Source organism: Bubalus bubalis, chromosome 11, assembly GCF_019923935.1.
Source record: "Bubalus bubalis isolate 160015118507 breed Murrah chromosome 11, NDDB_SH_1, whole genome shotgun sequence".
NCBI classification, from domain to species: domain Eukaryota; kingdom Metazoa; phylum Chordata; class Mammalia; order Artiodactyla; family Bovidae; genus Bubalus; species Bubalus bubalis.
The window spans coordinates 18,647,034-18,674,423 of record NC_059167.1 but is presented as its reverse complement, the minus strand read 5'-3'; the positions used below and the strand labels follow the sequence as shown (position 1 = coordinate 18,674,423).

The 27,390-nt window shown below is 41.8% G+C and overlaps 1 protein-coding gene across 5 annotated transcripts in view; it reads left to right on the top strand.

Annotated features, from left to right (window-relative positions):
* The first annotated feature begins 6,870 nt into the window (after window positions 1-6,870).
* PSEN1 (presenilin 1) overlaps window positions 6,871-27,390 on the top strand; it is a 67,528-nt gene continuing 47,008 nt past the window's right edge. For 2 of the 5 annotated variants that reach the window (XM_006055206.4, XM_006055204.4), the window contains exons 1-3: window positions 6,871-7,029; window positions 14,553-14,634; window positions 14,728-14,855. In XM_006055206.4, the coding sequence (XP_006055268.1) occupies window positions 14,781-14,855 (75 nt within the window). In that variant the 5' untranslated portion in view covers window positions 6,871-7,029; window positions 14,553-14,634; window positions 14,728-14,780. Of the gene's footprint in view, window positions 7,030-8,453; window positions 9,300-14,552; window positions 14,635-14,727; window positions 14,868-27,390 lie in introns of those variants that run through there. The other 3 variants (XM_006055205.4, XM_006055202.4, XM_044924763.2) reach the window with 2 other exon arrangements.

Below are 27,390 nucleotides of genomic sequence, written 5' to 3'. Positions count from 1 at the left end.
TTCCCCCCCTTACTTAGCCAATAATCTCACGTTAACAAAATCTTAACTTTCATTTAGGCATAGTCTCCATTTCCAGCTCTCCATTTTATGGTATGCATCTTGAACCTTTGCTTTCTATTCAGAAGACCTTCCCCGCTCCACTTGTCTCTGGTTTCTAACTACAGTTTGCAATTTCTTGAGCCTTGCTCAGATATTTTCATTATCTTCTTTCTTCCTTCTGTCTGGAATAAGTTTTGAAAAACACAGGAAATTAACCTTAGGTCCTCCCTTTTCCTTTTCACTACACTTGAGATTCCATATACTAGCTTACAGTTTTATGTGCGCTTCACAGTTCTTAAAGTGAAAAGGTGAAGTCGCTCAGTCATGTCTGACTCTGTGACCCCATGGACTATAGCCCACCATGCTCCATCCATGGAATTTTCTAGGCAAGAGTACTGGAGTGGGTTGCCATTTCCTTCTCCAGGGGATCTTCCAACCCAGGGATCGAACCCAGGTCTCCTGCATTGCAGGCAGATGCTTTACCATCTGAGCCACCAGGGAATCCCAACGTTTCTTAGGTCTCACTCAATGTTTTTATCTACTTTCTACTGGTGACTGGTGATAATCCCAAATGAGACTCTGCCCTTGTAAGAGGCTACACCATAGTTTACATCTTGACACTCTGGGCGTTTGCTGTCTATTGGGTCTCTTGCACAGTTGCTAAATCATGTGCGACTCTTTGTGACCCCATAGACTTCAGCACCAGGCTTCACTGCCCTTCACTATCTCCCGGAGTTCACTCAGATTAATGTCCATTGAGTCAGTGATGCTATCTAACTTACTCATCCTCTGCCACCCTCTTGCCTTCAACCTTTCCCTGGGATGTCACTTTAGCCTTGTTCCTCTTAGATCAGATCAGATCAGTCGCTCAGTCGTGTCCGACTCTTTGCGAGCGACCCCATGAATCGCAGTACGCCAGGCCTCCCTGTCCATCACCAACTCCCGGAGTTCACTCAGACTCACGTCCATCGAGTCAGTGATGCCATCCAGCCATCTCATCCTCTGTCGTCCCCTTCTCCTCCTGCCCCCAATCCCTGCCAGCATCAGAGTCTTTTCCAATGAGTCAACTCTTCGCATGAGGTGGCCAAAGTACTGGAGTTTCAGCTTGTTCCTCTAGTCTGTGTCTTTTTACTGGTTCTTCTTCAGTGCTTTCTGGGTTTCTGTACACCTTAAAAGGTGAAGAAACACAGAATACTGGAGGAAAATTTATCTGTAGTCCAGTTATTCTGCCAGTGGTTGCTTTTAAAATCACTTCTGTTTCCTTTTTGCAGGAATGTGTTTTGCCATGGATAAATGTCTATTAAAGATCTGTTTATTAATTTAACAGGGTAAGAAATTTTCTGTTACACATAATGTTTATAAATTTTAATTGCATTCTGTGGTGGGTGAACCATACTTTATTGTAAGACATTTAACATTCCAATTTTTGCTATTAATAATAGTCCATGAGTATCTTTGCGCAAAGTTTTTGTTTGTTCCTAAGATAGCTTGCCAGCATTTTAAGACTTTCTGCTTACATCCCAGGTTGCATTCAAAGAGATTGAACTAGTTCACAGATGGATGGGTTTTAGCCTATGCTTGTTTAACAAATGTATAGAACTGTTTTATGTGCTAGGCATTGTTCTCAGAACTTCTATGTGGACAAACAGGCAAAAATTCCTACCCTTGTGAAGTTTGAGGAGGGAAGTGGGAGATGAGAACTTTAAAAATTTTACTTGGGGGGTGTCAAACTTTTTATTTCACCAACATTCCCTGTTAATGGAAAAACAAATGCTACTTTGTTCTTAAATATAAAGTGTGTAAAACTTATTTAAATCCATTCATGTATTGGGGTGGGGAGGAGAAAGGAGTTGGGGATTGATGCTCTAGGAATACAGAGGGTTATCTTGGGAAAATTTAAGAGAAATAAAAAGTCTCATCTGGCCAGGTGCTGTTACTGATGTCATTTTCAGTTTTCTGATTACCTGTACATTTGAACATTTCTCCATTGTTCACCTTTGGTTTTACATGATAGTAAGGGGATGACAGAGGATGAGATGGTTGGATGGCATCACCGACTCAATGGACGTGAGTCTGGGTGGACTCCAGGAGCTGGTGATGGACAGGGAGGCCTGATGTGCTGCAGTTCATGGGGTCACAAAGAGTCAGACACGACTGAGCAACTGAACTGAACTGATTCATTGTTAAGGGGCTTCCCAGGTGTCCCCAGTGGTAAAGAACCTACTTGCCAGTGCAGGAGAGGTAGGACATGCGGGTTCCATCTCCCAGTTGGGAAGACTCCCTGGAGAAGGGCACAGGCAACCCATTCCACTATTCTTACTGGACAATCCCATGGACAGAGGATTCCCATGGCCTACAGTCCATAGGGTCACAAAGAGTAGGACACAACTGAGTGACTAACACACACAAGCTTTCAGATAAGTGTATGTGTGTGGTCTGCTACTTAAGGAGTTAGTTATTGGTACTGTTTTTATAGGCAGCTGAATGGAAAGTTGCTACTGCTGCTGCTAAGTCTCTTCAGTCGTGTCCGACTCTGTGCGACCCCATAGACTGCAGCCCACCAGGCTCCCCCGTCCCTGGGATTCTCCAGGCAAGAACACTGGAGTGGGTTGCCATTTCCTTCTCCAATGCATGAAAGTGAAAAGTGAAAGTGAAGTCGCTCAGTCGTGTCCGACTCCCAGCGACCCCATGGACTGCAGCCCACCAGGCTCCTCTGTCCATGGGACTCTCCAGGCAAGAGTACTGGAGTGGGTTGCCATTGCCTTCTCCAAGTTGGCAGATGGCAAAAAATCAAAGGACCATAGGGCAAATCACTGTGCACCAGTTACTCTGTAACATTTGGATATTACAAAAATGAGACAGTCATGCTTTGAAACCTTATTATCTAGGAAGATAGGTTCTTAAACTTGGAACCCAAAAATCCCAGACGCTGTTTTTTAAAATGCCATTTCTAAGGTTCTCCAAACCCACCAAAAGTCTTGATTCATTAGGGAGAGGGTGGAGGGCACAGAGGAGCTCCCCCTCACCCGAGGTCAAGGGTGGCCACGCGGGCACAGGAGGGCCGAGAGGACCTACTCCACTTTCAAGGTCAGGAGGAGCGGCATGAGGAGATACCCCTCATCCAAGGTAAGGAACAGTAGCTGTGCTTTGCTGGAGCAGCCTTGAAGATATATCCCATGTCCAAGGTAAGAGAAACCCAAGTGAGACGGTAGGTGTTGCAAGAGGGCATCAGAGGGCAGACGCTGAAACCCATAATCACAGAAAACTAGCCAATCTAATCACACGGACCACAGCCTTATCTAACTCACTGAAACTAAGCCATGCCGTGTGGGGCCACCCAGGACGGGCGGGTCATGGTGGAGAGGTCTGAAGAATGTGGTCCACTGGAGAAGGGAATGGCAAACCACTTCAGTATTCTTACCTTGAGAACCGCATGAACAGTATGAAAAGGCAAGATGATAGGATACTGAAAGAGAAACTCCCCAGGTCGGTAGGTGCCCAATATGCTACTGGAGATCAGTGGAGAAATAACTCCAGAAAGAATGAAGGGTGGAGCCAAAGCAAAAACAATACCTAGTTGTGGATGTGACTGGTGATAGAAGCAAGGTCCGATGCTGTAAAGAGCAATATTGCATAGGAACCTGGAATGTCAGGTCCATGAATCAAGGCAAATTGGAAGTGGTCAAATGAGACGGCAAGAGTGAACATCAACATTCTAGGAATTAGCGAACTCAAATGGACTGGAATGGGTGAATTTAACTCAGATGACCATTATATCTACTACTGCGGGCAGGAATCCCTCAGAACAAATGGAGTAGCCATCATGGTCAACCAAAGAGTCTGAAATGTAGTACTTGGATGCAATCTCAAAAACGACAGAATGATCTCTCTTCGTTTCCAAGGAAAACCATTCAATATCACGGTAATCCAAGCCGATGCCCCAACCAGTAACGCTGAAGAAGCTGAAGTTGAACAGTTCTATGAAGACCTACAAGACTTTTTAGACTAACACCCAAAAAAGATGTCCTTTTCATTATAGGGGACTGGAATGCAAAAGTAGGAAGTCAAACATCAGGGGTAACGCAAATTTGGTTTTGGAATACAGAATGAAGCAGAGCAAAGGCTAATAAAGTTTTGCCAAGAGAACACACTGGTCATAGCAAACACCCTCTTCCAACAACACAAGAGAAGACTCTACACATGGACATCACCAGATGGTCAACACCGAAATCAGATTGATTATATTCTTTGCAGCCAAAGATGGAGAAGCTCTATACAGTCAGCAAAAACAAGACCAGGAGCTGACTGTGGCTCAGATCATGAAGTCCTTATTGCCAAATTCAGACTTAAATTGAAGAAAGTAGGGAAAACCACTAGACCATTCAGGTATGACCTAAATCAAATCCCGTATGATTATACAGTGGAAGTGAGAAATAGATTTATGGGGCTAGATCTGATAGATAGAGTGCCTGATGAACTATGGACGGAGGTTTGTGACATTGTACAGGAGAGGGATCAAGACCATCCCCATGGAAAAGAAATGCAAAAAAGCAAAATGGCTGTCTGATGAGGCCTTACAAATAGCTATGAAAAGAAGAGAAGCAAAAAGCAAAGGAGAAAAGGAAAGATACACGCATCTGAATGCAGAGTTCCAAAGAATACAATGAGAGATAAGAAAGCCTTCCTCAGCGATCAGTGCAAAGAAATAGAGGAAAACAACAGAATGGGAAAGACTAGAGATCTCTTCAAGAAAATTAGAGATACCAAGGGAACATTTCATGCAAAGATGGGCTCAATAAAGGACAAATGGCATGGACCTAACAGAAGCAGAAGATATTAAGGAGAGGTGGCAAGAATACACAGAAGAACTGTACAAAAAAGATCTTCATGACCAAGATAATCACGATGGTGTGATCACTCATCCAGAGCCAGACATCCTGGAATTGAAGTCAAGTGGGCCTTAGAAAGCATCACTACGAACAAAGGTAGTGGAGGTGACGGAATTCCAGTGGAGCTATTTCAAATCCTGAAAGATGATACTGTGAAAGTGCTGAACTCAATATGCCAACAAATTTGGAAAACTCAGCAGTGGCCACAGGACTGGAAAAGGTCAGTTTTCATTCCAATCCCAAAGAAAGGCAATGCCAAAGAATGCTCAAACTACCACACAATTGCACTCATCTCACACGCTAGTAAAGTAATGCTCAAAATTCTCCAAGCCAGGCTTCAGCAATACGTGAACCGTGAACTTCCAGATGTTCAAGCTGGTCTTAGAAAAGGCAGAGGAACCAGAGATCAAATTGCCAACATCCGCTGGATCATGGAAAAAGCAAGAGAGTTCCAGAAAAACATCTATTTCTGCTTTATTGACTATGCCAAAGCCTTTGTGTGGATCACAATAAACTGTGGAAAATTCTGAAAGAGATGGGAATACCAGACCACTTGACCGGCCTCTTGAGAAACCTGTATGCAGGTCAGGAAGCAACAGTTAGAACTGGACATGGCACAACCGACTGGTTCCAAATAGGAAAAGGAGTACATCAAGGCTGTACATTGTCACCCTGCTTATTTAACTTATATGCAGAGTACATCCTGAGAAACGCTGGGCTGGAAGAAGCACAAGCTGGAATCAAGATTGCCAAGAGAAATATCAATAACCTCAGATATGCAGATGACACCACCCTTATGGCAGAAAGTGATGAGGAACTAAAAAGCCTCTTGAGGTAGGTGAAAGAGGAGAGTGAAAAAGTTGGCTTAAAGCTCAACATTCAGAAAACGAAGATCATGGCAAATAGCTGGGGAAACAGTGGAAACAGTGTCAGACTTTATTTTTCTGGGCTCCAAAATCACTGCAGATGGTGACTGCAGCCATGAAATTAAAAGACGCTTACTCCTTGGAAGGAAAGTTATGACCAACCTAGATAGCATATTCAAAAGCAGAGATATTACTTTGCCAACAAAGGTCTGTCTAGTCAAGGGTATGGTTTTTTCCAGTGGTCATGTTATGGATGTGAGAGTTGGACTGTGAAGAAAGCTGAGCACCGAAGAATTGATGCTTTTGAACTGTGGTTGTGGGGAAGACTCTTGAGAGTCCCTTGGATTGCAAGGAGATCCAACCAGTCCATTCTAAAGGAGATCAGTCCTGGGTGTTCATTGGAAGGACTGATACTGAGGCTGAAACTCCAATACTTTGGCTACCTCATGCGAAGAGTTGACTCATTGGAGAAGACCCTGATGGTGGGAGGGATTGGGGGCAGGAGGAGAAGGGGACGACAGAGGATGAGATGGCTGGATGGCATTACCGACTAGATGGACATGAGGTTGCGTGAACTCCGGGAGTTGGTGATGGACAGGGAGGCCTGACGTGCTGCGATTCACGGGGTCGGGTCGCAAAGAGTCGGACACGACTGAGCAACTGAACTGAACTGAACTGGAGGGCACAGGGATTTACAATTTAAGTTATCTTTTGATTGTGGTGCCGCTGATTTGCATTGAGAAACGCTATGCAAATAGGTCCTGTAGAGAAATGAAAGAAACCTTAGATTTAACGTACTGTCACTTGTAGGCCGGGAGAAGCACACACTAGGTCTAGTTTACGTAGCAATCTTGATCCTCAGCTCAGGAGCAGCTCTAATCTGATAACCCCCGCCCCGCGCTGGCGCCCACGAGGATGGGGGTTGGTGAGCCTGGGGCGGGGTCAGAAGCCCGACTGGAGCGCCATGTCCCCCGCCTCAATCGCCACCACCGGAAGCTCCACCCCTCCCCCTGGGACCCGCCCCTCCGCCGCTGGGGCCCCTCTAAGGCCACGCCCCTCGGCGGGCGGGTCACCAACGACGCCCGGGCCGGAAGTGACGACACCGGTGAAGCCTTTTGGGTGGGGCCTGGGTCATCAGCACCAAAGGCCGCGATTTCACATCGGAAACAAAATAGCGGATGCTCGGGAAGGAACCTCCGCTGCTAGAGGCCGGTGGTGGTGGCGGTGAGGAAAGGGTAGGTGCCCGAAGGGGAGTTGGGGGTGACAGGAACGCGCCTCACATCCGGTGCCAGTACGGGTGGCTGCGGGCAGGGTCGGGCCCTTTGTCGCCGTCCGGGCCACGGAGCCGGTGTCCTCGAGGATGAGGCGCGGGGCGCGGTCGGGCGGGGACCGAGGAACCTCATGTGGGGAACCAGGAGGGGCGGCCCGTTTCTCGGGCGCCGGGCGCGGAGCGCAGTCCGGTTGAAGAGAGTCCGCCTCAGCCTTGGTATGGAAGTGCTGGTTTCCCGAAGACAGCTGGGCGCAGGTGCTTTGGCCAGGGATTGACCGTCTTGCCTGGAGTTGGAGCGAGAGAAAAGAGGAAGCGCCTTGCGCTGGGTCTTGTTGAGCAACTGGTGAAACTCCACGCCTCGTCCTCTGAGTGTGTCCTTGTCCAGGGGAAGCGAATGGCACTCGGCTAATTTCCTTCTGTCTCAGTTCGAAGCGGAAAACACCGGGGTCTGATGCTTTTGCCTTAATTTGGACTGTCGCGAGGCTTATATGTCCAGTGCTTTGCCTGTATTTTAGATACTTGGCTTTTTGATCCCGCAGATTCCTTTCACATAAGTATCTGCTTCTCTGGTAGAAAAGTCAACTTAATGATTTTACAAGGGTTGTTTGCCTGCTTTGGACAAGAGGAATAAAGCGTTCAAGGTTTACTATGGGAGATAAGAATGGCAGGCAAATCACTATATTGCAGAGCACGTTGTAAAAGTCATAAATATTCTCTCAAGTTTGAGGCAAGTGGAGATTACATCTGGTTAAAGGCATCTTGTTACTTGAGTTATGTTGCACCATGGAAAGTTTTCACCCTCGGAGTTGAATTGAGGAGGGCATTATATCAGAGGGTGTACTACGAAGAGCGGCACTCTGGATCCGAAGCGTCCGGTACCCAGTGTGCACTTTAAATCACTCTTATGAAGGAGGATAACAACAGGAACGAGATTGGGAGCCGATTGCATTTGGCTGATTCAGTCACCTGCCAAAGCCAGTTTCAATTCTCCTTTTACTCATTTACAGAGTTCTGCCAACGTAAACCCCCTCCCACCTCCATTTATTAACAAGCCCTTAACAATGAAAAAGAAGCTTATTTATTGAATGCATGGATTTCCTCCCTCCTCTCTCCAGAGAAAAGTAGATGATAGAAGCGGCATCTATCATCTGTTTTTACATTCGTCGGCTCATCTTCCTTGGGTAAATGGGTATCACAACTCTGGGCATACTTTCCTCTGAGTGAATATGGTGTGGTGCTGAATTTTAAGTTAGTGGCTGCCTCTGGCCCTAGCCTGCTGCGTGAATTTCCATTTGGGGAGAACCGGAGGATTGGAGTTGGTCTCTGAGAATCATTCCAGAGGGAAAGATAGAAAGTTTGTCTGTCAGCAAGGCTTTTGTGGTCCCCTTCCCCTCCCTCACAAAGGGATCTAGGTTCCTTCTGCTTCTGCTCTCCCACTGCTTTACCTCAGATTTCAGGGAGAGACTTGTTTCTTTTGGATGTATTCTGAAAAATTAATAGTGCCTCTCCTTTGTGTGATCAGTTCCAGGCAGATTTGGAAGGTGTTTTGAGCTTTGCTCTTAAAAAGTTTTGTGACAAGAACTTTGCCTTAGGTACGTAAGGTCTAGAATGAGTGAGAGATTTGAGGTGACTTTTGCATGAACCAGGTGGGATATAATGAAAATTTGGCCTTTGGTGGTGACAGAGACTTAGAAAGGAGGAAAACTATGAAAAGGATATGACTGGCCAATCGAGAAGCAAGGAGTGAAACATGAAGTTGACTAGGAGGCTTTGTTTAGAAAATGGGGGAAACAATCATAGGAATAAGAAAGCTAGGAGCAAAAGAGAGTCCAGAAGAGGAGAAATCGGTTTGGAAGTATCACTTTTCAAGTGCCAGTAGTTGAAATATCCCGTGGACAGGCCTGGAGCTGTAAACATAAGTAGCCTTAAGTAGCCTTACCAGTTGATTTTGGAACAGTGGAGGAGAAGCCTGAGAAAAGGAGGGGGACAAGGAGGCCCAGGCAGAGCCTAGGAACACTTATAATGAGATGGTGGAAGAGGATAAGGAGCCAGCTGAGGGGAATGAGTGGTGGGAGGAGAACCTCCACGATGCAGTGTCACTAAACTGAGGAAGGGAGGGAAGCTTCAGGAAGGAAAAGGTTGTCAGGGATTTTCAGTATTAAGCCTGTTTGTCGGAGAAAGAACTGAAGCTTTAGAGGCACTGTCCAATAGAAACATCATGTGAGAGCTACAAAGGTCAGTTTTAAGTTTTCTGATGAGCAAATTTTTTAAAGATAGAAATAGGTGAAGTTAATTTGAATAATGTATTTTATATAACTCAGTACAGCTAAATAATTTTATTTCAACATGTTGTTAATGTAAAAACATTCTTCTCTGTCTTCCCCTCTAGACAGTAAGCACCTTAGGTGACCAGAAGCATCATCGGATGCACTAGCACCCCTCGTACCTACCACAGTGTGTGGTTGTGTAGAAGAATCCCAACAAGTGTTTGTTGATTAAAGGGTATTCGTGTTTGACTATGCCTTGTACAGTTCCTTAAGGTGATCTAAGCAAACATTAATAAGCATTGCTGAGAATAGTCAATGATTTACAAATTAACTGTGAATAGTCCTTTTCTTTGTTAAAGATTAGTTGTGTTCTGCCATTTCCACAACAGATTTTCCACAATGACTCATTGTAATTACATCTTCCATGTAGAGTTACTGAAATGAAATTTGAGAGGAAAAGAATCTCTTTAACTATATAAGTAATAATACAGGACCATGGTCCCATATCCACAGTTCTCAAATCCAAAAGCTCCTAAATCATTTGACGGCAAACTCTAACCTGAACCTCTCTATGTAATTTAGGACTTCTTATATATTTCACTACATGTTTATTAGTGTGTTTGATTTTGTGGCTCTATCTAATACCCTGGGGGAGCATTATAAAACATGGCATTTGCCTCCTGTTGCAGTGCGGGAGACCTGGGTTCGATCCCTGGATTGGGAAGATCCCCTGAAGAAGGGAAAGGCTACCCACTCCAGTATTCTGGCCTGGAGGATTCCATGGACTGTATAGTCCATGGGGTCGCAAAGAGTCAGACACTTCTGAGCAACTTTCACTTTGAACTTTACAAAATCCAAAAAAATATATAAATTCTAAACCTGTTTAGTCCTAAGGGTTTCAGATAAAAGATTTTACGTTTATGTCTTCGTTCATTTTTTATTGCACCTTCTGAGCCCACATAACCATTATAATTTAAAGACAACCATGATAACTCTACATAGTAGACCTCCCCCAAACTCAGTGCCTTAGAGCGTTAGCTCTCACTCTTCTTAAAGGTGACAGCTAGGGTAGTTCTGCTTTGCCCTTCTTCTGCTGGGCCCCAGGCTGAAGGGGCAGTGGCTACCCAAATAAGTTGTTGAGGGGACGGCAGAAGTACCGGAAGACAGGGCCCCCTGCACAAGCACAGTTTTAACTGTTTGTGCTGCATCTGCCAAGATCCCATGACCAAAGGAAGTTGTTGTGTTGAGCCCAAAGGCATGGAGTGGGTAGTAGACTGCACTCACCTTGAGGCCAAAGCAACTCACGGAACCAAGCTCAGCATCCTTTCTTGGGCATGTTGGGGGAGGGAGTGAATATATGCTAAATAATAATCTAATCTACCACAAATGGTTCACAGTAGAGTGGGAAGGAAGGAAGCAGGGGGAAAAATCACCAAATTGGATGTATCACTGTGTTTGCTCTTTTGAGGGCCTGTCACCTTCACAAAGCCTCTTGTGGGACTGGGGAGATTGTTTGCTCCCTAATCTCTTAAAATTGAGAGTCTTTCTAGGCTGTATTCCTGACGTTTTAGATTAATTTTAAATTATTAATTTTAGTTTGTTACCTTGGGATGTAGTGAGAGACAGAAACATACTTTTCTGTTGGTATGTCCCTAAATGAATTTTTAATAAGCTTCTTTTGGGGATTTCAAGCATTGGTCCTGTGATACTTTTTATTTATTTATTTATTTTTTCTGTGATACTTTTTAAAGTGCTGATGGATAGAAGGTTTTCTGGTTAGATAGATTTTTCTGTTCAGCACATCAAAACTTCAAGATTATCTGTATTCTCCTGGGGCTTTTAGTCTTTGTGTATAATAGAAAGAAATTACAGCTGCCCATCAGAAAAGGATTTCTTTTTCCTTTTATCTGATTGAGCAAGTGTTTTGAGAAAAAGGAAATGAATAGCAGTGAATTCAAGTGTTGTGCTTTATCAGCCTCAGAAAATCTTTAGCAGATGGCCAGAGAGAAAACACCAAAATCTACTTACATCCCACTCCCTCTGCAATTCAGGTCATGTGAAAGATCCTCACTTCCCAACAACTGTCTTTTCTTGTTCTCAGGGCACTGTTCGTAATGTTATAAGGTCCAGTAGTGTCTTTTTGCCACGCTGCTGGGACAGTGGGTCATTGGCCTTCTCCATGCAGTCATCAATTGTTTTCAGCTGTTACTGGCCCTGAATCAAATCTAGCTTTGCCTGCCCCTTCGTACCAACAATGTTTGATTGTTCTCTAAGCCTGACTTGCTAGCCCTGTTGCCTACCTCCACTTCCTGCTGCTGCTGCTGCTAAGTCGCTTCAGTCGTGTCTGACTCTGTGCAACCCCATAGACGGCAGCCCACCAGGCTCCACCGTCCCTGGGATTCTCCAGGCAAGAACACTGGAGTGGGTTGCCATTTCCTTCTCCAATGCATGAAAGTGAAAAGGGAAAGTGAAGTCGCTCATTTGTGTCCGACTTTTAGCTACCCCATGGACTACAGCCCACCAGGCTCCTCTGTCCATGGGATTTTCCAGGCAAGAGTATTGGAGTGGGGTGCCATTGCCTTTTCCCCTCCACTTCCTACTGAACTCCATATAACGGGTAGTTCTTCCAGGAAGGGTCACCCTGCAGCACTGTGATCTTTAATGCATCGGTGGAGGCATGAGCTTTCTTCAGGTGAACTGGCAAAGGACCTGGGCTGGGTGGGTGTCAGAATATTTGGTTTCTGGAATTGCTGTTACTTGCCCTGTAATTGTACGCGGGCAGATTCTTTCACCTTTCCTTAGCCTTAGTGTTTTACATGTAAATACAGATGTGTCTTAAATACAGTTGTCCTTTGGTGGGGGGCAGGGATGGAGGACAAGTGCTTTCAGGACTCCCACCAAGCCCCACCCCATGGCTAACAGAATCCTTGGATGCTGAAGTCCTTTATATAAAATGGCATAATATTTGCATATAATCTATACACATCCTCCTGTATACTTTAAATTATCTCTAGATTACTTATAATACCTAATATGAATGAAGACACCTTTTCCAGTCCTGTGGCTACTGCTGGGTTTTCCAAATTTGCTGGCATATTGACTGCAGCACTTTCACAGCATCATCTTTTAGGATTTTAAATAGCTCACCTGGAATTCCATCACCTCCACTAGCTTTGTTCATAGTAATGCTTCCTACGGCCCACTTGACTTCACACTCCAGGGTGTCTGGCTCTTGGTGAGTGACCACATCATCATGGTTTTCTGGATCATTAAGACCTTTCTTGTATAATGTTTCTGTGTATTCTTGCCATCTCTTCTTAATCTCTTCTGCTTCTGTTAGGTCTTTTTTGTCCTTTTTCATGCCCATCCTTGCATGAAATGTTCCTTTGATATCTCCAATTTTCTTGACAAGATCTCTAGTCTTTGCTGTTCTACTGTTTTCCTCTTATTTATTTGTCTTGTTTGTTTAAGAAGGCCACCTTATCTCTTCTTGCTATTCTCCAGAACTCTGCATTCAGTTGGGTGTATCTTTTTCTTTCTTATTTGCCTTTCGCTTCTCAATTAGTCAACTTTTAAAAATCTAGAAGCATAGGTCAGAACATTTGCTTTCAATACTTTGAGAATATAACTGTTCTGCTGGAATCTACCTCCCTTTTGGGTAAGCTAGCATACATGTTGTCAAACCCTAAATATAGGTATACACCTTCAAAAATCTATTTGACTTTTTAAATAGAAGTATATAGGAATGTGCACAGATCAGAGAATTTTCAGATTGACACCTCTGTGTAACTAGCACCCAGATCAAGAAACAAAACATTACCAATAACTCCAGAAGCTTCCTGTGTACCCCCTTCTGGTGATCAATTCCCATAAAAGTAGCCATTGAGTCTGCTGTTAATTTTAATTCATTTTATTTTTTAAATAATTTTATTTATTCATTTTCTTTTTATTTATTTTTTTTCTTTTTTTCATTTTCTTTTTAAAACAAATTAATATTATATATTTTAAACAGAACTGTCTCACTATATAATTATATCTTTTTTAGTTAATATTAATTTGCAATCTTTTGATCTCACGCCAGCTTACTATGGGCACATAGTAAGTTGGACGGGAGGCGAAAAGTGGGCACAGTATTTAAAAGCATGTAGGATCGGGACTTCCCTGGTGGTCCCGTGGTTAAGTAGTTGTGCCTTCACTGCAGGCGGCATGGTTTTGATTCCTGGTGGGAGTATTAAGACTCCAATGCCTCATGGCATGGCCCCCCAAAAATACATGGGATAGAAAGGAAAGCATACCTTGATTATGAATTTGTCATGATTTAAACGATCCAAATATAGGTGATAAGGGTTAATTGAAAGTCAATACCTTTACTAGAGGAAAAAGTTGTTTTATGTGGTTTTTTATGAAAAAAATCATTAGAATAAGAAAGCAGAATAATATTTAGAGGATAGAAGATCCTGAAATGAAACAACATTGACAACGTGCTTTCATTTAAGTATGTATATGGTAATATTTTAGACACTTTAAATGAATTAGAGTATTGCTTAGGTATGCAAACCATTTTTTTCTTCTGTATTTCTGAAGACTTTCAATGAAAAAGCAAAGTTTGAAGTCCTAAGGAATTGGCCAGTGGACATTCAGGTACCTAGACAGGCACATGGGAGGGTGAGGTCTGGGAGATGGAGTAATGTGTGTGAGCAAGGCTGTGCGAGGAGGCAGAGGAGGGGCTGGGGGTCAGGAGTCTGTGGTTTTGGTCTTGGTCTGCCCAGTTGAATGCTTTTAAGCAAGTCACTGAACTTGGGTCCCGTTCTGTTTTTGTAAAATAAATATATTATCTAGTTCTTCTGCCTTGGAGCATTGTGGTAAAGGAAAAAATGAGATGATAAAAAGAAATTAAAAACACAAAACATAATTTTATGGTGATATAAATTAAGGTGGATCGCAAAAGGAACATTGACAAGAACATTCTTTAAAATCATTTAGCACCCTTTGCTTTAGATCTGAAATCATTAGATATGATAGTGATCGAAAATATTTGGTTTCTCAAGTAGATCTACTCATTACCAAGAAGTAACTTGAGCTGACAAAAGTTTGTCAACTGAAGGTCTTGGCATAGTAATGCATTTCCGGTTTACAAATTAGTCTTGTAAGTGTTTAATTGGTGTGAATGGATTTATTAGAACTTAACCAACTCTTGGTAACCCAGTAAAATCTGTTCCAGACCTAATCCAGGAGCCAGCAAGTGACAGCAGCCTGTGAGGTCCTTAGAAAGCGTGGCCTGGAGGAAAACACATGAAAGAAAGGTTTGTTTTTGCAAAAAGTCATTTGTGAAAGTGTTTCAGAATAACAGTATAATTGTAATGCACAAAAGATTGTTTTCTTTTTCCCTTTTTCAGAACCCCAAGAGGCTCTGTTTTCTGTGGAAAAGTATATCTATACAGTTGCTCCAATGACAGAGTTACCTGCACCCTTGTCCTACTTCCAGAATGCACAGATGTCCGAGGACAACCACCTGAGCAATACTGTACGTAGCCAGGTACAGTGTCAACCTCTGCAACTACCCTTTCAGATGGTGGATTCATTGACCACCCTCCCTCACCTCCAGGAGAGGCACAGGACTGAGCAGGCTTTGTCAGCTTTACCAGATTTACATATTTGCGGAACTTCAAGTACGGGAAAGCACTGTCCCATTTGGTGCAGGGGACGCAAGGCTGCGTGAGTCTTGGTTGTTGATACAGTTCCTCCCTGGCTCAGACATCACCTCCCTTTCTGACGCCTTCTCCAACTTCCCCAGCTGTTTATTACTCTACCTAGCTTGCTCTTACTCTTCTGTGGGCTGAGTACATTTTATTTGCTTTTAGTTTTTCAGTGCCTGGCCAGCCTGGTTCTTGACAGTGCTCAGTAAGTGCTCCTTGACAGAATGATGAACACAGGGCTGAGTGTAGCAGTCCTGGGAGAGGTCAAAGGAGAGAAGAAGGAAAGGGATGTAATCTGTGCATGGAACACAGAGACTCGGCGGCTCCACACACAGACCAGAGCTGCCTGTTCCTCTGCTAGCTAATCATTACATGTTGCAGGCAGAGTCCACAGATGGCCTATGAGACGGCTGGGGTGGCAGTATTACTTTTAGAGGTGGAGCCAGAATGGGGAAAAACACAAGGCCAACTGTAAGCCGTACAGGCTGCAGGGGGTGGGGAGCAGGGCCAAACTTTCCTCTGTGTGAACCAGAGGGTGGAGCCAGTGGTGGAAGGAAAGAGGTTCTGGATTAGGAAAGAGGAACTTCCTCATAAGTACTGTATGTCTGAAAGAGCATGGACTATCTCATGGGCTAGTGTGTGCATGTCACTAAAAGCAGCCACAGAGGCTGGAGGACTATCAGCCAGATCTGCAGAGGGTTAGTTCATGGACTGAGCGGTGAACTATAGCACTGGGTGGCCAGAGATTGAGAATTCAGTTAAGGGTCAAAATGTGGGAGGAAGGTTTCCCAAAGTAAACCTCCATGGATGAGTAAGATTTGAGTAGAGCCAACTGGGAAGTCATGACTGATGGAAGAACTAACACTAGTGGAAGACGAGTTGTCCTCAGTATAAATCGACAGGGAAAAAAAAAAATAAATAAATAAATAAATAAATAAATAAATAAATCGACAGGGAGGTTCTCTCTGGGGATATCAGAAGCAGATCACACTGTATTGTTAGAGCATTTTAAACAAGTGAAATCAATTTAAAATGAATATCGAGGGAAGCTCGAAAGAGAACACCTGAGGGGTTGATGGCATGGAAGAGGGACTGTTGCCCCTCGTGTCTGGGTGGATGGTTAATAAGGAGTGTTCTGACAACACACTTGCTCCACTTCTGTGTGTCAGCAGCTTGACTTTCTCCTTTTTGCTGTTCCCTAGGAATGGCCTTTTGAAAAAGTTAGACTGGGCTAGATTAGAAGGTTCTTGGGGTACAGCTGTGTAAGTTTGGATGCTGCAGACTTTGTACTCATTTTCAAACTGTTAGAGAAGAGAGAAGAAAAGTGGGAATTGCAGACTTGGGTCTTCTTCCTTAACCAGAGCTGCTCCTGTTTTATCTGTTTATACCGATCTTCCATGGATCCCTTTGAACAAAAGATTCCACAACTAACCAGTTAAAGATCGCTCGTCTGCCCTCAGGAGCTGAAACCAGCCTACTGAATGTCTTCAGTGTGCTGGATTCATACTCGGTGCTCTCACAAACATCATGCAGCTTTAGGGCCTGGCATTTTAGGGACATTTATCATAAATGAGCAAGTTTTCCTTCTATCTTCCCCTCCTTTGAATAGCTGCTCTATTAAAGTACTTATCTATACGACTCTAGAGTACACAAACACGCAATTTTACACTAGATATTACAGAAGGAAAAGAAAATTCATTTACAAATATTTTTGAAGCTGAAAGAGAATGAATAACTTGCTTACAGACTAGGTGAGTAGGTGAATTATCCTTTCCTTTTAAAAATGAAAATCATTGTATGTTTTTCAATTAAAAATAGTCTTTAAAGGGACTTCCCTGGTGGTCCACTGATTAGGACTAGGCACTTCCAATGCAATGGGTGTGGGTTTGATCCATGGTTGGAGAACTAGGATCCGTGTGCTGCATGGCATGGCCAAAAAAAAAAATGTTTAAAAGAAATATTCAGCAGGCCTGAATATGAAAATAAACTTTTCTATATCTTATAAAGACAGACTGAAGTAAGCTATATTAGAAATGTCTGTGTAGTCCAGCTAGTGTTCAGCTGTTCCATTTATTGTTTTAATGTCCATACCATAAAAGCCCAACAAGGAAAAGATGAGTGATTTTGGTGATTTTCCCCTTTGTTTTTTCCACATGTTCAATAATACAGGAATCTCATAATTTAAAAAGAAAAGTATTTTTAAAGAGGAAAATTTTTGGATGTTGAAGGAAGGTCGCAAGAGGAGAAAATGCTAGGTGGGGAATATCTGTGGAAAGGAGCAAAAGCCTTCAAGGTGCCCATAATGACTGAACAAACAGTAGTGGGGAAATGAGAGTAACTGATGTCAAAGAAACCAGAAAAGCATGATAGCCTGAGGTCTTGGTAATTGGAATTTATATTCTGTCCTTGCCACTGATAAAAGCTTCAGTTGTGTTTGTCAGTTTCCATTTAAAAGACTGAAATGTTTACCACGCTTTATAAAAAGGTTTCGTAAAAATACTGAGTTTTTGGACTTAAACTTTAAGCCAGCTTTCATATTCTAGAAAACTAGCCCATATAAAACATCTTAATTCCTGCTCGTAACAAATGAGAGGAGTTAAATTGTTTTCACCTTTTCAGTTTTTAGAAAACTTGACTTTTTTATGCTTGTTAGCCCTACTAGGTTATAAATCTCTAAAGGCGGAACCTTATTCATGTTTCTGAGCTGACTTTCGAATTTAATCACCAAGTGTCTCTAAACCAGTTCAGTACAAATCTCCCTGCCAAAGAACAAAGAGGTTTTTGGGTTTTTTCTCACATTAGCAAGAGAAAATTTAAAATTTTGTTTCTGCAAATAGAAATCCGAAGTGAGTCTCAGTTGCATAAAGACTTCATCTTTTGTGTGAGAGGGTGCCCTGGGTGCCCTGTTCTCTGGAGCCACTCCTTGACCATCACATCACTGCTCTCGACACCATGTCATTATCCACACTGCTGTCGCCATGTGGGGCAGAGCTCCAGTTTTTATGTAGAACAGCTGTCAAACGATAGTTTGGCATGTCACGAGAACCAAGTGGAGAATCCATTTTATTTATTTCTGTCTCAAGAATGCGTGTCCTGTGTCAACCAAAAATGTTAACTGCTTTCCATTAGTTTACCCACCACCTCTACTGGAAGCTAGAGTGGACCTCATGTTTTTGCTGTTGGTTGGCCACGTCTAGAGGGACTGGAGACTGGAAGGTAGATTGACTAAATAACTCAAGTGTTTTTGATGAAGGGCAAAGCTTGTAAGCTGTTAAATAACTGAAGTTCTTTGTTTTCTATTTAATTTTGGCTGCACTGGGTCTTCGTTTGCTGAGCACTTCCCTAGTTGTGGTGAGCACGGGGCTACTCTCTAATTGTGATGTTCAGGCTTCTCATTGCAGTGGCTTCTCTTGCTTTGGAGCTAGGCGCGAGGGTTTCAGTAGTTGTGGCACACAGGCTCAGCCCCATGGCATGTAGAATCTTCCTGGACCAAGCTGGTAAGTGGATTCTTAACCACTGAATTGCCTGTTAATTTGTAAAGTTTTATTTTCTGGTGCAGAATTTTGATGGGTAGAGTTCATGTTTTGATTTGACGTAGACTTACATCCCTTATCGTGGATTAGCTGAGGCCTTTTTGCTTTTCTGAGATACAAAGAAGTGATTTTTTTTTTAAAGTAAGTCTAAAATTCATTTATAGTTAACTAAGCCTTTTAAAATATGTTACAGCAGTAATTTTCAAATTGGAGTCCCCTGGAAGAATTGTTAAAACAAATTCTCTGGCCCGAAACCCAGAATTCCTGATTTTGTAGGTCTGGTATAGGGCCAGAGAATTTGCATTTCTGTCTACTTCCCAGATTCCAACGATGCTTCTGGTCCAGCGACCATAATTTGAGAATCACTATATTTGAATAACGATTTAAAGGGAAGGTGACCTTAGAGAAAAACAATTAGATTTATAAATTGAATATTCAGTATTTTAATTCTCATTAGTTTATTCTGACCCAAATTTTCTAGTCCTTAAGGCAATTAATTGTCAACAGCCTTTTTGATTTAGAATAGGATTAAAAAATCAGTTATTTGCCAACTAAAAAAGAATCCTTAAAGTAGAAATTCATTGAAAGGTCAGTACTAATTCTCTGTGTAAAGTAATTGCAGAGGAATACATGCAGATTGTTACCTTCAGCTCTGCTAAATTTACAACATTAAAATGTGTCTGGTCTTTATAAACAAGGTCATTTGCAGTATCTTTTCTGAATTCAAAAGACTAAATGCAGAGAACTTTATTAAGTTATTAGCAAATCATAAGCTGGTAGAACTAACCCTCTCATTTTCTAGATGATGATGGGTCACTTTTTTAAAGTATGAGAAATCTTACGAAATTAAACAGAATGCAGACATGGAAGATGTTTAAAGGTGATTAAGTACTTGGGACCTTGAGGAGGAAAAAATAAGTGAAAGGAATGATCTAAATTTAAGCTAAATCAGGTTCACAGGCTTAATCAGTCAGCCTTTGGATGATGATGTTATTGTACTATTTATGGTAATGAATTTGTTTTCCCTCCCATTCATATCAAAATGAAGTAAAGAGAAAAAAGAACTTAAGATCTTGGGGTGACCTCCAGAGAAACATGCTTGTTTTTTGCATGAGAGTAAAATCAGAGGTCTTTAGCACAGATCTTAATAGTTTGTTTAAAAAACAAAAAAAAGCTCTAGGTTCAAGCCATACACAACAGCACCATAAATGTGTAATATTATCTCTCACCAGTTATGTCAACTGTTTAGGAAAATGACAACCTTCCTTGATGATGGAGTACTGGTTAAAGCTCTAACTCTGGGCAATCTCAAAGCTTGGGCAGGTGCTGGATAGAATTCTGCATGCTGTTGGAAACATTGCGTATGATTAATAAATATTTTCAAGTTTTCCACTTCACTTGCCAGTTCTTCAGTTCAGCTACTCTTCTCATTTTTTCTGCAGTGCAGGCTTAGGAGCCTCACATTTCTAATTGTGGAAATCCAAACAACATCTAGGGCTTCCCTGACAGCTCAGCTAGTAAAGAATCTGCCTGCAGTGCAGGAGACCCTGGTTTGATTCCTGGGTCGGGAAGAGCCGCTGGAGAAGGGATAGGCCACCCACTCCAGTATTCTTGGGCTTCCCTTGTGATTCAGCTGGTAAAGAATCCGCCTGCAATGCAGGAGACCTGGGTTCGATCCCTGGGTTGGGAAGATCCCCTGGAGAAGGGAAAGGCTATGCACTCCAGTATTCTGGCCTGGAGAATTCAATGGACTGTATAGTCCACAGGGTCGCAAAGAGTCAGACACGACTGAGTGACTTTCACTTTCAACAGACAACTTTCAAACAATTTCTATAAAGTCTTATTGGTACTTTTTTTTAAATTTATTTTTTTAAGATAATTTTATTTATTTATTTATTTTTGGCTGTGCTGGGTCTTTGTTGCTGTGCCGGCTTTTTCTTTAGCTGTGGTGAGTAGGGGCTACTCTCTAGTTGCAGTGCTCGGATTCCTCACTGAGGGGCCTCTCTTGTTGCAGAACACAGACTCTAGGTGCGTGGATTTCAGTAGTTGCAGCGTGTGGACTCAGTAATTGTGGTGTGCGGCCCCGCAGCATGCGGGCTGCAGTAGTTCTGGCTCGTGGACTTAGTTGCTCTGCGTCTATGTGGGATCTTCCCAGATTGGGGATCGAACCCGAGTCTCCTGCACTGGCAAGTGAATTCTTATCCACTGCACTACCAGGGAAGCCCTTTAATCGGAGGATAATTGCTTTACAATGTTGTATTGGTTTCTGCCATACAACAACATGATTCAGCCATAAGTATATGTACATCCCCTCCCTCTTGAACCTCCCTCCCATATTTTTCTTATAAATAAATATGTATGTTAAGTAAATAATGTGAAGATTATAAATATATCAACGTAATGGAATACAGTGTTAATTTTTAGGCCTTTGACTTGATACATGGGAATGTATACATGAAATAATATTGGATGAAAAAAGTAAGACTAAATTTTCCTTATTAAATAATCTAAGTTCATATTCAGCAATACAGAATAATAAGCTTCAGTGTGGCAAAAACTGCCATGAACAAAGTCTAAAAACAAACTGGGCAAAGGCTTATATACCTAGTGACAGATATATCTTAATACATAAAGAATCCTTATGAAGTTAAAAGGGACATAACTCAGAAACAAATTACTAAAAGGTATGAGCAGAAAAATACCTACTTTTGCTTTATTGACTACACCAAAGCCTTTGACTATGTGGATCACAATTTGTGGAAATTCTTAAAGAGATGGGAATACCAGACCACCTGATCTGCTTCCTGAGAAATGTATATGCAGGTCAGAAGCAACACTTAGAACTGGACATGGAATAATAGACTGGATCCAAATTGGGAAAGGAGTATGTCAGGGCTGTATATTGTCACCCTGCTTATTTAACTTATATGCAGAGTTCAATTCAGTTCAGTCTCTCAGTCATGTCCGACTCTTTGTGACCCCATGAATTGCAGCACACCAGGCCTCCCTGTCCATCACCAACTCCCAGAGTTCACCCAAACTCATGTGCATCGGGTCAGTGATGCCATCCAGCCATCTCATCCTCTGTTGTCCCCTTCTCCTCCTGCCCCCAATCCCTCCCAGCATTAAGGTCTTAAGTATATTATGAGAAATGCTGGACTGGATGAATCACAAGCTGGAATCAAGATTCCTGGGAGTAATATCAATAACCTCAGATATGCAGATGACACCATCTTTATGGCAGAAAGCGAAGAACTAAAGAGCCTCTTGATGAAAGTGAAAGAGGAGAGTGGAAAAGTTGGCTTAAAACTCAACATTCAGAAAACGAAGATCACGGCATCTGGACCCATCACTTCATGGCAAATAGATAGGAAAACAAAGACTTTATTTTGGGGGGCTCCAAAATCGCAGCAGATGGTGATTGCAGCCATGAAATTAAAAGATGCTTACTCCTTGGAAGAAAAGCTATGACCAACCTAGACAGCATATTAAAAAGCAAAGACATTACTTTGTCAACAAAGGTCCGTCTAGTCAAAGCTATGATTTTTCTAATAGTCATGTATGGATGTGAGAGTTGGACTATAAAGAAAGCCGAGCACTGAAGAATTGATGCTTTTGAACTGTGGTGTTGAAGAAGACTCTTGAGAGTCCCTTGGACTGCAAGGAGATCCAACCAGTCCATCCTAAAGGAGATCAGTCCTGAATATTCATTGGAAGGACTGATCCTGACACTCCAATACTTTGACCACCTGATGCGAATAGCTCTGACTCATTGGAAAAGACCCTGATGCTGGGAAAGATTGAAGGCAGGAGGAGAAGGGGATGATAGAGGATGAGATGGATGGCATCACCGACTTGATGGACATGAGTTTGAGTAGGCTTCAGAAGTTGGTGAAGAACAGGGAAGCCTGGCGTGCTGCAGTCCATGGGGTCGCAAAGAGTTGAACACGACTGAGCGACTGAACTGAACTGATGAGCAGTATGCATGTATGAGGAAGAAAAAGAAATATAAATGGTAATAAATACATGAAAAGACTAGTTGATCAACCTTACTAGTCATCAGAGACATAGAAATGAAAACCTTTGTCTTTTGCCTTTCAGTGAGCAAGGCTTGATTCTTACTGCTACTGAAGATATGGGGAAATAGGCACTCTTCATTTGATGTTCATAGGTGTTAAAAGTTTGTCTTAATTTGGAAGCAGGCTGTCAAAGAGTCTGCTACATGCACATGGCTTTTGGAGATTATCTGGCAGTTAACTCTAAAAATGCATACACTAGACTTCCCTGGCACTCCAGTGGTTAAGACTCTGAGCTTCCACTGCAGGGACATGGATTTCGTCCCGGGTAGGGGAGATTCCACATGTCTTGAGGTATGGCCAAATAAATAAATAAATAAATAGATGCATGTACCTTTTGACCAAGTATGACCACTTCTTGAAATTTATCCTATAAAAACATTTCCATAAAAGTACCAGGAAATATAGATGAGAATATTCTTTGAAATATTACTTATAACTGAGAATTTTGAGATAATCTGTCTTATGGTTTACCTAGTCAATATTATAAGGTAATGGAGAATAGTAGTATCTTTTGACTAAACTATCTGAAGTAGAATCTCAGCTCTGGAACCTCTTAGCTGTGGGATCTTTGGCAAACTATTTGATCTGCCTAAGCATCAGTTTCTTTATCTGTTAAATGAAGTTTAGAATATTAACTCAGTTTTATAAGGATTAAATAGATGACTCACCTGAGCTGCTTAACAGAGTGTCTCACGCATTCATAGTCAATAAATCTTAGCAATTATTATCATAGTTATTACTGTGCTGCTACTGCAATGTTATTTTTTAATTATTTCTTTTTGCTTCTATAATGTGTAAGTTGAGGTATATTGGCAAAGCAGATTGCAGAACATGGCTATAAAAGTATCTGAAAGTATGTCAGATTGCTCACCGTGTTCATGCTGTGGAGCAGAGATTCGGGAGGCTGCTAAGTTTCTATTTATAAACACAAGTTGATAACATTTTTTAAAACTTCTAAAAATGTTTATAAACTCTTATTTATGGTATTTCTTTTAACTACAGAAATAAAACTAAAAGCCAAGGACAGGCAGGGAAGAAACAAGGTTGTTGTTGTTGTTGTTGTTGTTTTTTAAAAACCAAATGGGCAAGCATGCTCTATTAAAAAATACCTCCCCTCCCCACCCCAAACACACTCAAAAATACCTCCACAATCTTTGCTGCCCTAGAACTACTCTCCCTGCCTGAGGGTCCACATGTGTTCAGTGGTTGGACTTGTACATGTTCTGAAGTGAGAGAACGGGAAAGAATTAAAATGAAGCCTCTGATTTCACAGTGTAGGAGCTTTGGGGAATGTGGCTTCATAGGAACTCACTTCCCACATACTGGCCACTTCCCATAGGACCCCGCCCTCCCTGAAACTTACAACATTTATGTAGTGAGTAATCCTGCTTTTGCCACTGAAATGAAACCATTTATAATGGCTACAACACTGGTTTTTCTGAACCTTAAAAATAGTCTCAAAGGGCAAAACTGAAGGCAGTAAAATGATCCTTGGTTGACAGAGCATAGCGGGAAGGGAGGGATAAATAGGCAGAGGGTTTTTGGGACAGTGAAACTCTTCTGTATGGTATTATGGTAGATGCGTGTATCACACATTTTTCAAAACCCAGAGACTATACAATACCAAGAGTGAACCCTAAAGTAAACTATGGATTTTAGGTGATAATGTGCCAATGAAGATTGATTGATTGTGAAAAGATACCACTTCGGTGTAGGATGTTGGTGGGGAAGGTTGCGGGGGCAAGGGGTATTATGGGAGCTCTCGGTATTCTGCTCAGTTTTGTTCTGAACGTAAAAGTGCTCTAAAAACTAAAGTTTTTTTTTTCTTTTTAATTAATAAAGAAATGAGGACTTCCCTGTTGGTCCAATGTCTAAGACTCCAAACTCCCAATGCAGGGGGCCCGGGTTCAACTCTTCGTTGGGGAGCTAGATCCCACGTGCTGCAAGTCTGACCTGGCGCAGCCAAATAAATCAGTAAAGAATCTTTTCTTTTTTTAAAGAAAGAAATGAGTTACCAAGCCACATATACAAAGAGGCCTTTATGTTCTTATCTTTTAGAAATATATATTAACACTAAAATATTTATAAAGGAAATGATAGGTCTGAGTTTTCCTCAAAATAAAACTAGGGGCAAAGTGGGTGGGAATACAAATGGAATAAGATTTAACCTTGAGATGACGTAATTGAAGGTCAGGTGCACATGGGCTTCCCAGGTGACTCAGTGGTAAAGAATCCGCCTGCCAATGCAGGAGATGGAGGAGGCACATCGGGAAGATGAATTGGGAAGATCCCCTGGAGGAGGAAGTGGCAACCCACTCCAGTATTCTTGCTTGGAAGGTCCCATGGACAAAGGAGCCTGGTGGGCTTCAGTCCAGGAGGTCGCAGAGAGTTGGACACAACTGAGGGACTGAGCACACATGCAAAGTGCACGTGGGGCTTTATATACACTTTTGACATATTTACTTATTTACTTTAACTTTTTCCATAATTAAAAAAAATTGGTTTTAATCAGCCTTAAAAATAATGCTAAGTTGTCATTTTAATATTTAGCCAAAATTTTGCATTTTGGAAATCTCTTAGTACTTCTGTCACTTTCTAATACGACAGTTTTCAAAGGACACCTCTTCACCTCTTTGTGAAAAACACTTAAGAAAAACAGCTTTATTGAAGAATAATTATCACACAATGAATTGCACATATTTAAAATAAGTATACAATTTGACCAGTTTTGACGTACATGTATACCATGGAAACCACCACTGCAGTCAAGATCATGAATATAACCATCACCTGTAAGTTTCCTCTTCCTTGTAATCTCTCCCTCCTATCCCTCCCCAGCTGCTCTCTATCAGGCAACCACTTACTAACTTTTGTCACTGTATTCTAGTTTTCATTTCCTAGAATTTTATATAAATGAAATCATACTGTACATAACTTTTGTAAGGCTTCTTTCATTCAGCATAATTATTTCGAGATTCATCAGTGGTATAGCATGTATCAATAGTTCTTTTTTATTGCTGTGTTGCATTCCATTATATGGATATACCACAGGTATTTTTTTTAATCCATTCACTTGTTTATGGATGTTTGCATTGTTTCTGGTTTTGGGTTATTACAAATAAAGCTGTTGTGGACATTTATGTACAAATCTTTGATTGGACATTGCTTTCATTTATTTTGAGTAAATGCCTAAGAGTAGAATGTGATCCAGTGTAGAAAGTGTATATTTAACTTCTTAAGGTACTGTCAAACAGTTTTCCAAATTGATTGTGTAACTTTGCACTGCACTGGTGCAGTAACTTTGTGATTTTAGTTTACATTTCTCTGAATAATGATGTGAAGTGTCTCTTCATCTGCTTGTCTTCCTGATATCTTTGGTGAAGTATCTGTTCAGATCCCTTGCTCGGTTTTTAAATTGGTTTGTTTCTTTTCTCTTTCTTTCTTTTTCTAGGAGGTTTGGGGTTGTTTGTTTTCCTACTGAGTTTTATATATTCCAGATACAGGTCCTCTATGATATATGTGATTTGCAAACATTTTCTTCCAATCTGTGGCTTGTCTTTTTATTTTCTTAGCAGTATATTTTAAAGGCCAGAAATAGATCAGTATAAATATTGATGAAATCTCTTTTATCTGTTTTTTCCTTTTGTGGGTCTCTCTCTTTTTTTTTTTTTAATCTTTGTTTCACTCAAGTTCTCAAAAGTTTTTTCTTATATTACCTTCTTCTGGAAATTATAGTTTTAGGTTTTGCATTTAGGTCTGTATTGTGAGTATAATTTTTTGTATATGGCATGAGGTATGGATCAAAGTTCATTTTTTTCCAGTTGGATATCCAGTTGTTTCAGCATTGTTTGTTGAAAAAGACTATCCTTTGGTAAAAATCTGTTGTGCGTATGTGTCAGGCTGTTTCTGGACTCTGCTTAGTCTATTTGTGCCAGTACAACATTTTTTTGAGAACTGTAACTGTATAAGATGTGGCATTAGTTCTCCAACTTTCAAAGTTGTTTTGGACATCCTCCTGTATTTCCCTTTTTTAAAAATAAATTTTATCTGTTTAATTTTGGCTGTGCTGGGTCTTTGTTGCTGCACAGGCTCTTTTCCAGTTGTGGCCAGAGGGAGCTACTCTGCAGTTGTGCACAGGCTTTTCACTGCGGTGGCTTCTCCTGTTGTGGAGCACGGGCTGTGTGGTGCACAGGTTTCAGTAGCTGTGGGACGTGGGTGGGTTCAGTAGTTTCGGCTCCGTGGCCCTGGAGCACAGGCTCACTAGTTGTGGCTCAGAGGCTTAGTTGCTCTGCAGCGTGTGGAATCTTCCTGAATCATGGATGGAACTCATGTCTCCTGCATCGGCAGGCAGATTCTTTACCACTGACCCACCAGGGAAGCCCCTATTTCCTATATTAACTTAATAAACATTACTATAGAAAAGCTGATTGAGATTGCATTGATTTACAGATCAGTTGGCGGGTGGGGGGCGGGGGGAGAATGTTGGTAGAATTGACACCTTAGCAGTATTGAGCCTTTTAATCCATGAACACACAGTATAGCTCTACATTTATTCAGGTCTTAAAAAAAATTTATTTTTAATTGTGGTTAAGGACATGAGATACCATTTTAAAATTTTTATGTGTTTTTAAAATTTTTGGCTGTGCTGGGTGTTTGTTGCTGTGTGGGGGCCTTTTCTAGTTGTGGTGAGCAGTGGGTGCTACTCTCTGCCGTGTGTGGATTTCTCCTTGCAGTGTCTTCTCTTGTTAGAG